At 41.3% G+C, this 12,967-nt stretch overlaps 1 protein-coding gene across 1 annotated transcript in view; it reads right to left on the minus strand.

Moving 5' to 3' along the window:
• Positions 1-2,187: 2,187 nt before the first annotated feature.
• cntn2 (contactin 2) overlaps positions 2,188-12,967 on the minus strand; it is a 62,764-nt gene continuing 51,984 nt past the window's right edge. Inside the window, exons 20-23 of the mRNA XM_074648980.1 lie at positions 12,114-12,300; positions 10,122-10,234; positions 9,402-9,570; positions 2,188-7,177 (exon numbers count right to left, since the gene is read on the minus strand). Of these exons, the coding sequence (XP_074505081.1) occupies positions 7,071-7,177; positions 9,402-9,570; positions 10,122-10,234; positions 12,114-12,300 (576 nt within the window). The 3' untranslated portion in view covers positions 2,188-7,070. The remainder of the gene's footprint in view (positions 7,178-9,401; positions 9,571-10,121; positions 10,235-12,113; positions 12,301-12,967) is intronic.

Here is a 12,967-nt window from a genome sequence, read left to right on the forward strand (position 1 = left end):
CAAACAAGCGCTCCGGATGGAAGCCCTGTGTGGCGGTATCGAACGCCGACAGCCTTGACAAAGCGTTGGTATTTGACGCCCTGGGAATGACAATGGGCTGGGAGTGGACGTAGTCACCGTGACATCATTGGTTTGTGAACTAAGGTTTCGAGCAGCATTTTGGCCGTCGCCATCTTGTTTTTTTGGAACCAGAAGTGACACGAGAGGGTGGAGCTAAGTACAACCGAATGCTGAATGGGACAATTTTAGGTGACCAAAATGTTACAATTAACTTTCACGAACTGCAAACACACTATGAAAGGGTTAAAGACAACACCGTGCTAGCAACCTGTCAATCACAAAGTAGCTACACACTAAAGCATCCCCTGCTTTATGGTCTATTTGACTCTAAATGGGACCATAATTTACTAAATGAACATCATGCTGTATTGAAGAAGACTTGAAACTAGCGATTGAATGTTGCGACCAGTGAATGGGGACCCAAGCACATCATGCCTCATGCTAAGAGGCGCTGTATGGGAATATAGATACAAAACAGTTATGAGGGTGAATACATTTTAACAACTAAAACACAGCCACAAGTTTTGATCCATGTCGTTCATAACTGGACTTTCAACAATATTAGTGTTAGCTACAGCACAGCAAACAACAATAAACACAAATATAACAGACAAAAAAGAAACCATTTCACTACATATACTTAGCCTACTTAGGCTGGTAGGAGCACAAATATCAAGGAATAATGACCAAATCAACAAAATCTGAAAGTCAAAACAACAGAAAAATTTGGCAGGCACAATGCTCAGCTTCTGAAACATAAATACTAATACATTTTCTCAAAGTGTCACCTGTCACATCTGTAACAGAGTGGAGAGATCGGCTTCGTCCGAAATCACATACTATGCACTACATACTCAACAGGTGTCCTATCGTTTAACATACTTTTGTGTGAATAAACAGTAGTGTGTATCTTTTCGGACGCATTGAGCAGTAATTTACGTCGTCACTTCCTGAGAGCCTCGTTGCCGGTTGGAGATGTGTAACCACGGTAACCCGTGCCAACTTCATGTGACCAAAACGGCAGTTTGTTAGAATCAAGGTCTGACTTAATTTAAAATATACCCTGGAATAACATGGATTATCTCGTTACAATGGCAGCTGGCAGTGGGGGGGATATATTAGACAGCAAGTGAACATTTTGAACTTTGTGTTGGAAGCAGAAAAAATGGGCCAGCGTAAGGATGTGAGCGACTTTGACAAGGGCCAAACTGTGACGGCTAGACGACTGGGTCAGAGCATCTCCAGAACTGCAGCTCTTGTGGGATGTTCCCGGTCTGAAGTGGTCAGGACCTACTGTACCAAAAGTGGAGGCCCCACCTCGTAACTTATACAGGACTTAAAGGATCTGCTACTGACGGCTTGGTGCCAGATACCACAGCAGACCTTCAGAGGTCTACTGGAGTCCATGCCTCGACGGGTCAGGGCTGTGTTGGCGGCAAAAAGGGGACCTAATCAATATTAGGCAGGTGGCCATAATGTTATGGCTGATCGGGGTATATTGCGCCTAGCTAGGGGAAATCTTATACTTGCACTTAAATTGAAACATTATTGATGTTACAGAGCTGTCCGTCAGCGTCCGTTATGAATGTTGTTGTCACTACTGCGTTGCATTGTGGGATATTTATGCCGCCGTAGTGTCCAGCGTTGCATACTTTCGGACACTGAAATATCTCACATACTGTTATAGCGTACTTAATAGCATGCTAGTGTGGAATTTCGAACGCAACCACAATCTCGATATGATAGAGAACATCTGGTTGCATAGTAACCACGGTTCTCTTAGTGAAGACACTATAAACTATCAGTGATTCCACACCAGCACAGGTGTTTTATAGGTAAACCACAGGGTGCACCCTGACACCAGGGGATCATTCACCATACATATGAAATATGTAACAGAGTAGAGAGATAATCTCTTCACTCAGAGAACCGAGGTTACAACGTAACCAGACGATCTCTCCTCACAGCAACGTGTCAACGTGGCCGTCTGTGATCGATCGGATGTTGGAGGTTAATCAACAAACACCACCAACAATGTAGTAAATACACACGTTACTCAAATACAATCCCAAAGTGTTTATTTGAAATCATATTTACAAGTAGCACCCCCCCACCCACCCACCCCTCCCTCACATTTCCATTCAATCACCATTTTGAAAAGGCCCAAAGGCTACATTATCCAGTGTATCCAGGCAAGCCATATGAAACACAGACTCGCTGTTACCACCTTTATAAGTGAGTGTTGAGGCCAGTCAGTCTGCCAGAACATTCAGTGACTGGGCACCCAGACATGGTGAAATGACTTTATGGCTCTTCAATGAATATTAAAGGCATTGAGAAAAACACTTTGTACAGAGTAAAACACAAAAAAACAGGACATCATTCAACAGTTCTGAAAGCATTTCCAACTTCTGGTCTAGTACAGAGATGAAGCAGCTGTGTGAGTGGTTCAGTATTTCTGAGTGAAAGACAGTGATGGCGGTTTAAAGGTCCCATATCATGCTAATTTTCAGGATCATACTTGTATTTTGTGTTTCTACTACAACATGTTTACATACTGTAATGTTTAAAAAAAAACTTTATTTTCCTCATACTGTCAGCCTGAATATACCTGTATTTACCCTCTGTCTGAAACGCTCCGTTTTAGCGCATTTCGACGGAATTGCAACAGAATTGCATTGCTAGGCAACAGCTTGGGTCCATGTGTACTTCCTGTCAGCTGATGACATTCACATACACTGCAACCAGGAAATAAACTGGGACACATTTAGAATGTTTACGTTTAAATCTGTGTAAAGGGTCTAAATATTGTATATTTGTGACATCACAAATGTACAGAAATTCTGACAGCTTGTTTTAAATGCAGAGTTTCGGAATACGAGCTGTGTGTATTTCTCCATGGATTGAGCGTTTCGATACTTTCACAGTATTTCTATAGGACTTAAGCCTGCTTTATAATAAAAAAACATGAAAATCTCACTTTTTTATAATATGGGACCTTTAAATCCAGGTTTAGAATCGGTAATTAGACCATTTAGACCAGATTACTGAAATGATTGTAGGCCCAGCGGTGGACCACGCCGAGATTTGTCGGCCCCAAACATCAGTACACTTGTACATTGGTCTAACCTAAATTTAAACCTCAGTTTTTACTAATCAAACATCACGTAAGCAATACTAATGACTGCCAATGGCTAATAGCCTATAAAGTGTAATTCAGGGTGTTTTGACATTTGTGATAGTTTGCTTTCCAGTGCTCGTAATGATATTTGCTAATATGCCTAATACATTGGTTTGGCTGCACCCAAACTAATGCAAACTAAATAAGGTGAGATCAAAAGTATGAAGCATGTGATGAAAAGTTACATTTTCCAGACAAAATAAAGCACATCAATCAAGCAGTCTATCATTCGACCACTTGCAAAAGTATAACATGTACAGTAATACTGAAGTAACACAAAAAGCTTTTGGTTGTCCAGGCCATTCAAATATTTAAGCTGCTGAGTTCCTTTGGATCTCCTGAGTTAATGGATAACAGACCACCTACCGATTTAACTCACAAGCTTGTTCGCACAATAATTTTGGCAATTTTAAAACTTATTATAAATGTATTTAGTCTTCTTTTGTTTTAGTTTTGCATGAGTGTATGAAACACATCCACGCAGAGCAGAAAACTAATCTGTATGTTAAGAATAAATCCTGGCGTTTCTTCTGTGATTCACCAGCTCCTGATGCTTTGGCTTTGGAGCAGTTGACCTGAAACACTTTTCCGGAGCTTTCAACCTCATTGTTTTCCTCAGTGGGTGGAGTTTGAAAAAAAAACTCTTTCTGGTCCGCCTCGAGGGGGGTGGGGGGAGTCGGGGGTCTCGGACTGCTGGTGAACTAGTAGCCTATTTGCGTGTTTGCTACAACTGAATTTAATGAATTCAATTTATTTTACCAGACAACAAATGAGACAATAACTAGCTAGCGTACCCCGCGGTCAGTCCACGCAGTGACGGATGGACAGGTCCGCTCTTCAGCACACTTTCTGTAACCAATGTAAAATGAAAGCGTGGTGGAATTAGCAAGCTAGCTAGCTAGCTAACTTGTTGAGTCGTACGAGGAGCCAACTGTATGACCGATAATCAAATGGTACTAACACCACATGACTTTTGTCTGGAGAATTGTCACAATGTATCATCCTCGCATTGGTTCGATTCAGGAACCGGACCTTTAGGCGTGAACCCACTCTAAAATGTTTGAAGGCGACGGTTTCCAGGGTCAGGAGTGAACTTTCACGCTGTACTTTGTTAAAGGTCCCATATCGTGCTAATTTTCAGGTTCTTACTTGTATTTTGGGTTTCTACTAGAACATGTTTACATACTTTAATATTTAAAAAAAACTTTATTTTCCTCATACTGTCTGCCTGAATATGCCTGTATTTACCCTCTGTCTGAAACGCTCCATTTTAGTACATTTCAATGGAATTGTAACAGAATTGCGTTGCTAGGAAACAGCTCGGGTCCATGATTACATCCTGTCAGCTGATGTCATTTGCATCCACCGCAACAGGAAATAAACTGGGACCCATTTAGAATGTTTATGTTTAAAACTTTGAAATGGTCTAAATATTGTATATTTGTGACTTCACAAATGTACAGAAATCCTGACGGCTTGTTTCAAAAGCTCCGTTTCTGAATACGGGCTGTGTGTATTTCTCTGTGGATTAAGCGTTTTGATACTTTCACAGTATTTATATAGAACTTAAACCTGCGTTATTATATAAAAGATATGAAAATATAACTTTTGACAATATGGGACCTTTAAGATTTGCGATAGATTGAGGAAATGGAAACTAAAACGTGGTTATTATATAACACAAAGTCATAACTGAAACCCAAACCATGTATTTCGGTCGTTATTGACTCTTGGACGACTATCTAAATCCAAAGCATCAGTTAATCTTTAAACTTTTGAGTGTTGACAGCAAACAGTTTAGACAGTTCTGACCAAAAAAAAACTAAGGCAACGACAAGAGACAGAAATTGTAAGCACTTGCTGACCAGACCTGACCTGGACAAGATAACTGTGGACAGAAACAATGCGTATGCTAGAGGTCACATCCTACCTGTAAACTGTAGTGAACCAGACGTGTTACTTAAGAGCTGATAGACGCTGACAGGATTACAATGAGAACGATATATGACACTGTTGACTGTACTCTCTGATAACTTTGGCGACCAACTCTTTCATCTCTAGCAGTGACTCCTCCCCCCCGCTGCCCACGGGTGTTTCATATCAACCTACAAGCATAAAAAGCAGCTGCAATAAACCCAATAAACACTGAACAGAAGCATTTTTTTACATCGTTGTCAGAATTATTCACACAATGCAGGCACAACAAATGTAAACAAAGCATTAAATACACCCTTCATCCATCCAATTTAACTTACCCCCAAAAAATGCCACGTAAAAAATAGAAAATGTAAACATTCATTTGGACCGGTGACATATTTCTGTAGCTTTGCTATACTCTAATTACTGCTGAGACGAAAACACAAACGAGCATACAGACGTTAGCGCGAGCTCAAAATCAACAATAAAAAGTTCTTCAGTGCTTTGTTGAGTGACTGGTTGTGTTCACACTGTGAGCAACGAGACCAGCGAGGTTCAACAACAGGATGCTGCTTTTCAGGGGGAATTGTGGGAAATGTTATGCTTATTATACATGTTTGCGTCCAGAGGGGGTTGCCCCTTAGCTCTTGCTAAAAAAATGTGTTTACTCAGCTAATTGAATCCTAATTTCTAATTTCCACGGGTCCAAATCTTCTCAGTCAGATGGATTTATTTTATTCATCACATCAATATATCCAGAGGAGCTTAATTTTAGGGGCTGAAGTATTTAAAGGGGACTTATCATGCTCATTTCCAGGTTCATACTTGTATTTGGGGGTTTCTACTAGAACATGTTTACATGCTTTAATGTTCACATTATTTTTCTCCTACTGTGTCTGAATATGCCTGCTCTGCTCTCTGATTGGCTTGAGAGAAAAACACAGTGCACCTTTGCAAAGGTAGTTCTCAAGCTGTGGGCGGTTTATATTCTAATGAGCTGCATGTGACATAGGAAGGGAAGCCACATCTGATTGTCTTGTTGAATCACATGTTTTCTGATCTAGACAGCCCACAAATAAACTGACTGGGTTGTCTTATTTCACAGTTTTGTGGGTTGGTAGGAACTCCAGGTACCCAGATGGATGCGCACAAGCTCTGAAAAATAGTTTATCATGATATGTCCCCTTTAAATATCTATTGATATGAAAGTGATATCTTTGAGTTTCATGTTGTAAACGCTGTAAATAATTTGATGTGGACAATTTGGTGACTTTTGTCATTGTCAAAAGGCTTTTCCAACACTTTTAAATTCCATTTTTTTCAGGAACATTGACCATACACTTCTGACAGTATATATACCTAGCAGGGAAAAATGCTGTTCTTAATATTGTAGCTGCAGACCTTTATAGCTCTTTACACCACCAGACACTCATCAGTCCAGTTGCTTTCAGAGTGAACAGGCCGACACCCGTCACGTGTCAGACCGTACCGTATGTACACGAGTTCTACACATCATCATTGATTCTATGAATAAATTACACCTGAAGTCTGTGTCTCGCCAGCTACAGTTTGGAGGACACGTGTGTGAGACGCGTCAGCCACAGATGTGATGGTCCCCATAAGGCATGGTTTTTACTGACACCGGTACACAAATACACAACCAGACAGGGCTGCCCCCCCGCTCCTCCCCCGACCCGTTCACAACCCATCCAGACTTTTAAAAAAAAACTTTTTTTTTATTATTTAAAAAAATGAAAACCCGTCCTTCTTCCCCCTCCCGTCCAATCGCTGCTGTGCTACAACCTCCCCCCCGACCACCAGAACCCCACCCCGCCCCAAAAACACAGGCTGAGACACAGGACAGCTTTAGTTTAAGCCGTTAAAAGCAAAAAAGTCCACAGATTGGCTGAGATCACAGGCCTGACGACGACACCAGAGTGAGTAGGAGCAAGCCGGTGAGGAGGCGGAGAGGACCGGACGGTGTGGAGGAGGCCTCGTTCTGCACCATCATACCAGTTCCTGTGTGAGAGATGAGATGTAAAGATGCTGAATGTGACATCAAGATTTACAACATCTCATGCCCTAAAACAGTACACTTTCAGGTTCAAACTTGAAGTCCCGGTTCATACAGAACTTGGGCTGGGTATTGATATGTATCTGTAGCAACCAACGTTTCAAAGACTGCCAACTGACATCAAACGTCTGCTTAGCAAGTTCCACATTTTAAATCAAAATTTTGCCAATACTGGACTGTTTGATTTAGGTTTATGTTCTCGTACAGCTGTTTGTGTTTGGACAACTTTTCAAAAATGAATTAAATAAAAACTGGTGTTCTGTAGGAAACTGTTAATATTTCACAAAGTCCGATATATAAAAAGAAAAGCATAATTTTGTCCTTTTGAACTTTCCTTTATAACCAAAGGACCTTAAAAGTCAGACCATAATGAACTCTCACTGCCCCATGGTTGTTTAAGATACTGCTGACATGTTTATGATCACCATAATATATATCCTAATGGTCCTAATCTCTACGATAACGCAGCCTTGGATGTCTCTGAATAGGGGTCACTTCCTGTTAAAGCAACACCTATAACCTATAACTAAAGATGTCATCCCGTTATACAGCAGTCATTACTATACTCATTCATAATTTAACTTAAAACATACAAAAACTTGACATAATTGTTTCAAACTTCACAATAAAATGATCATCAAATTCACAATATTGTTGATCTTATTTACATATTTTTCTGTTTCTGTTGTCAGACAGAGGAATGACATCTGATGGTGCCCCATGAATACGATGATGACCAGCAGTCATTACCAACATAACATCATTATTTTATGATCACAAAATCTTCACTTCATTTTTATAGATTCTATGCTGTTAAACAATATACTATTTTTAACTGTCGGAGATTTTCCATTTGGGTTCACACTGGAATCTATATCTGTAATATCTCTGGCTGTATTAGACCATTGTGGGCATTGTGGGTTACCATTCAGGACAGTTTTATGGCAAATTGGTTTACAGGATTGTTAAAATCGGTGCAATAAATTTGCTGACAGACATTTCTTGTTTGGAGATGACAAGAGTAGTGAGATGCCAGGAAATGAAGGGAGAGAGGTTCCTGGCCAGATGTAAACTGGGAACATTGTGGTTGAGGCCGCCAGCGTGCTCCCAGGGTGCTCCCAGGGTGCTCCCAGGGTGCTCCCAGGGTGCTCCCAGGGTGCGTCCAGGGTGCCCCTGTGATTGGCCGTTTTATCCGCAGACCTTTTTAAACTAGACAACAGAAACATTCTAAATGGGCCCCCTTTGTATTTACTGTTGCAATGCTTGTTAAAGGTCCCATATCATGCTCATTTTCAGCTTCTTACTAGTATTTTATGTTTCTACAAGAACATGTTTACATGCTGTAATGTAAAAAAAAAAAACGTCTTTTCCTCATACTGTCTGTCTGAATATACCGGTATTTACCCTCTGTCTGAAACGCTCCGTTTTAGTACATTTCAATGGAATTGCAATGGAATTGCAATGTAATTGCATTACTAGGCAACAGTTTGGGTCCATGAACAGTATTTATAAAGCACTTAAACCTACTTTATAATGTAAAAGACCTGAAAATCTCACTTTTTACAATGTGGGACCTTTAATGCAGTAGCTGACAGGAAGTAAACCTGGACCAAAGCTTTCGCCCTAGCAACAGAATGGCAATGAAAAGCTCTATACTGACCACTCCTAATGTACAGTGTGACCATGATACATCCATGGGTTAAATCATTGAATGGGTCAGTCGTTATCGGGCCAGGGTCTTTCAGATCGGACTATTAGAACACATGGCACATTCTGGGGCTTCAACACGGCATCACTCCTGCTGTATTAGTACTGTATGTACTGTCAACACTACTATTTGGTGATTTCAACAAATATTTAAACAATCATAGCAGACTAGTATCTTAAGAACATTCGCAAGAATTATCCTCCACATGATACTGGTACAGCTAATTAATTATAAACACACCGTGTTGGTGCCAAAGTAGAACCTGTCTCGGCCACTATAGTGACTTGTTAATCGTAGCCTGAGTGCTGTGGGGGTGTTGGATCACAGGATTGTGGGTGCTGCAGATACAGTCATGTCTGTAAGCTCTACCAGAAGCTGGAATGACTCTTCACTCTGCTTATTACTCTAAAACATGAGCATCGCTCAGAGAAAGCTTCGGTGTGTGTTTCTTAGTTTGTCACCTGAGTCCCGGGACACGATGATCTCGTGCGCCGGCCCGTCCCCGCCTTCTCCCCAGGACCGGATCTCCAACACCACGTAACCGTTGTCTTTCGGCAGCGGCAGGCTCATTGACGTCTTCGACTTGTCCAGAACCTTCAGCGCCATCTGGCCCTCGTGTTTGTACAGAACCTGACACACAGAACACAGCAGGTTCACATCTCAACGTTAAAACAACATCTTAAAAGCCTTTTTTTTACAGTTACAATACAACAATGCTGCTGACATTTTAGCGATTTGTGTACTGCAATGTCATTGTTTGTGTTGAAAGGACCATTGTTATCTTTTGATGGTCGTGTTTTGTTCATGCATAAGCCGGTACAAGGTTGATAAACACGATCTTTGATTTTGTTATACGGCCTTCTTATTGCGTCTCATATCTCACATGTAGAGGAGATTACGCATATCCTGATCGGACAAAACGTGTGTACTCCCGCACCTCGATGTCTCACCACACATCCACACACCTATCTCTCTGCACTCAGGAGGAGGAAGAAGGTGTCTTGCTGCTTTCTCTCAAGTCTTTATTTTTGTCACTACAGTGTGACCCCGAGTTCATTGCCTCAAGTCAACCCTTTTAGTGAGCTCCTACCTGAGAGAACCATTTTACAGAAGAGAGTGATGTCTTTAATGTGCCACATGACATGCAGACATACACACACTTTTAATCAGACATAACTCACTTTGTAGCCCAGGACAGCTGACTCATTGTGCATGGCCTTCACGTGGTCCCACCTCACCGTTACCGTGGAGCCGTCGGTCTTCCACGACACGTTGCCTGGACGGCGATTAGGAGCTGTGATGGAAACACAAACATTACCTTTAAAATAATGAAAATTGATAGGAAAAGAAAGAAAATCAGATTGTGGGTGTGGTATGAAAAAGAAAGAATGACAAAAATATATATATAATTACAGTTTTTCCATTAAGTTATCTCACCTTGGTCTTGGGATCTTTGGGAACTAAAAATCAGGGAATCTTGGCCTCCGCTGTTTTTGACCATTTAATATTTGTCTCTCACCTTTTGGAAGTACAGTACTAAATCACCGGAGCAGCACTTTAAAAGAGCAATGTGTAACATCTGGCCAGAATTTTTGTTTAAAACATAAAAAAATTAACTTACATTATCAACACATATGCTGTAACACACTTACAGACATATCTATTCATCTCTTATGGCATGTTTTGACAGTTCTCTATGTACATGCTGACATGGCTCCAGGCAGAGGAGTGAATGCTGCTCTGACATAAAGATCATGTCTAATCCTCCAGTTGAATAGGTTTACAGCCACAGGCCGAGGAAGTGCTAAGTACCAACTCTCCTTCCTGAGTACTGGCTGCTACAGCTGAGAGGGAGGATCCATTTCTGCCAGGAGGAGAGGTGGAGAAGGAGACTACAGGGGTCATTTGACCTAGATGGATTAGTCACAGGATCTTATATGCCTGAGGAGATGACTCCTGTGTGTGTGTCTGGGTGTATCTGTGGATACGGAAGTTAGATAATGACAAAACTGCTGAGAGTAAAAAACTGAATGGTGAACGCAGCGTAGCGATCGATTGAGAAAAGAATCACAAGTGTAGTCAGCGTTTTAAGCCTCTAAAAATAATTGTGTTCTCGGATTTAAATTATTTAAGCAGCTGCTTGTTCTTTAGAGCTGAGTAAACTCCACCAGATGCTGTTACTTCCCAGTGCTCCAAGAGCTTTTTCTATAAGGTTCTCGATACGATATCCAGAGCATTAATAGAGCAGCACATAGCTAGTGTCTATGTGAAAATATAGAGGAATAATGTCTACCTGAGCAGAGAAGGAAGTCTCTCTACCTCTGCATGTGTTGGAATCAGAGCTTTTGCATGTTAGTGCATGTGACCGTGGCCCACTGGCTAGCTCACAGCCGCCGCTCTGCACTGACCTCATCCGGAATTGAGAAAAAATTCGGAGAAAAAAGTCGGAAAAAAATTTAAAAAAAAAAAAAAAGTCCGAAAAATGTCAGAAAAAAAAAGGAAATGTCTGAAAAATGTACGGGAAAAAAATCCGTAATGCTCCGGTTACCCCCCAGGTTTAACACTGTTAGCTCTGTTGCGATTGTTTGCACTGTTAGCGCTGTTAGCAGAGTTAGAGCTGTTAGCACGGTTAGCTGCGAGCTGCCGACTCAGCCGTCGCCATGTTGAGAGCTGTTGGAGAAGCAGTAGATATGCTTCCAATAATCCTCATATTTAGCACCTTTAAGTGCACTTCCACACCTGTGTTTTGATCATTTGGTCTGAACCAAAGAAAATATCACACATCGCTTCCTAAACAGATGAAAATCAGCAGCTGGATCTAACAGTGGTTTAACTTTTGAATTTGAGCTAAAAATGTATGTAGAGTCATAAAATCCAGTTGGAAGCCGATCCAGATTTTCAAACAGTCTCAGTACGGTGGTTTGGTCCAAGTCTGATTGAGATTGAAAGCACCCTTTTTATATTTGGTACTGTTCACACTCTTACTGTCAGTGTTGCTGAAGGCTGATTTCCAACTAACAGCAAACCAAATCATATTTTTTCACACAGCATTTGCTGTGCTTCTGTCCCTCTTTGTGACCTAAATCTTTACCTGCATATTTGTTTTTTGCTTACTGAGTAGTTTCCACATAATGTGACTGTGTATGTACAGTGTGTGAGTGCTGCAGCCGTACGTGGTTTCCTGGTGGTGACGGTGGTGCGCGGCGAGGGCGGCCCGGTACCGGCGCTGTTGTACGCCAGAACGGCGACGTGGTATCGGGTGCTGGGTCTTAGTCCGGACACTCTGGCTGTCGTTTCCAGTCCCGCTGTCCGCACTCGGTCCGCTGCCGCGTCCCGCTCGTGCTGCCGCCAGTACCGAATCTGAGGAGACGCCATGAGGCCAAAAACACATTTACAAACCGAACCTGAAACACTGCGTATGATTCTCGAATACGGGAAAATGAAAGTGATTATCTGGACTTTACCAACAGGCGATGAACCTGTTGAATACGTTGATATCAGCCATCTCAGCACTATTAAAGTGATAAATTTGTTATGATCTCGACCATCAAATCAATAAAATTGGATTAAGTGAGCTTGGACTATGGCAGTTTGTGTGGGTGAAGAACAGCTAATAAAATGATTAGAACTTTAACGGCAGGTCAGAGGACTGCGTATAAATAAACTGGTCTGATACCAGTTCAACCTGGTCTATGAGACCAAAGTTTGAGATTGTTTTTTTCCTTTTGCCACCTCAAAGAAAAACACTGTAGCTGTAGATTCAGTGATGAAGTCCGATCATAAACAGAGACAGGGACAAGGAAGCACCAACAGAAGGAGAGTGGATAGAGATGTATGATATGGAGAAACTGACCTTTTCTCTTTTTCTTAAACCAGGCAGCGCTGATCAAATATGAATCAATATTTTGTTACTGTAATGCCTATTTCTCTCCACAAATGCGTTCAGAATCATATTTTAGCGTGGTTTTGGCTTATTTGTATCAATAAATGTATTGATAAATGTAAGTATTGGTCAAAATGGTTGTTA

Source organism: Sebastes fasciatus, chromosome 1, assembly GCF_043250625.1.
Source record: "Sebastes fasciatus isolate fSebFas1 chromosome 1, fSebFas1.pri, whole genome shotgun sequence".
NCBI classification, from domain to species: domain Eukaryota; kingdom Metazoa; phylum Chordata; class Actinopteri; order Perciformes; family Sebastidae; genus Sebastes; species Sebastes fasciatus.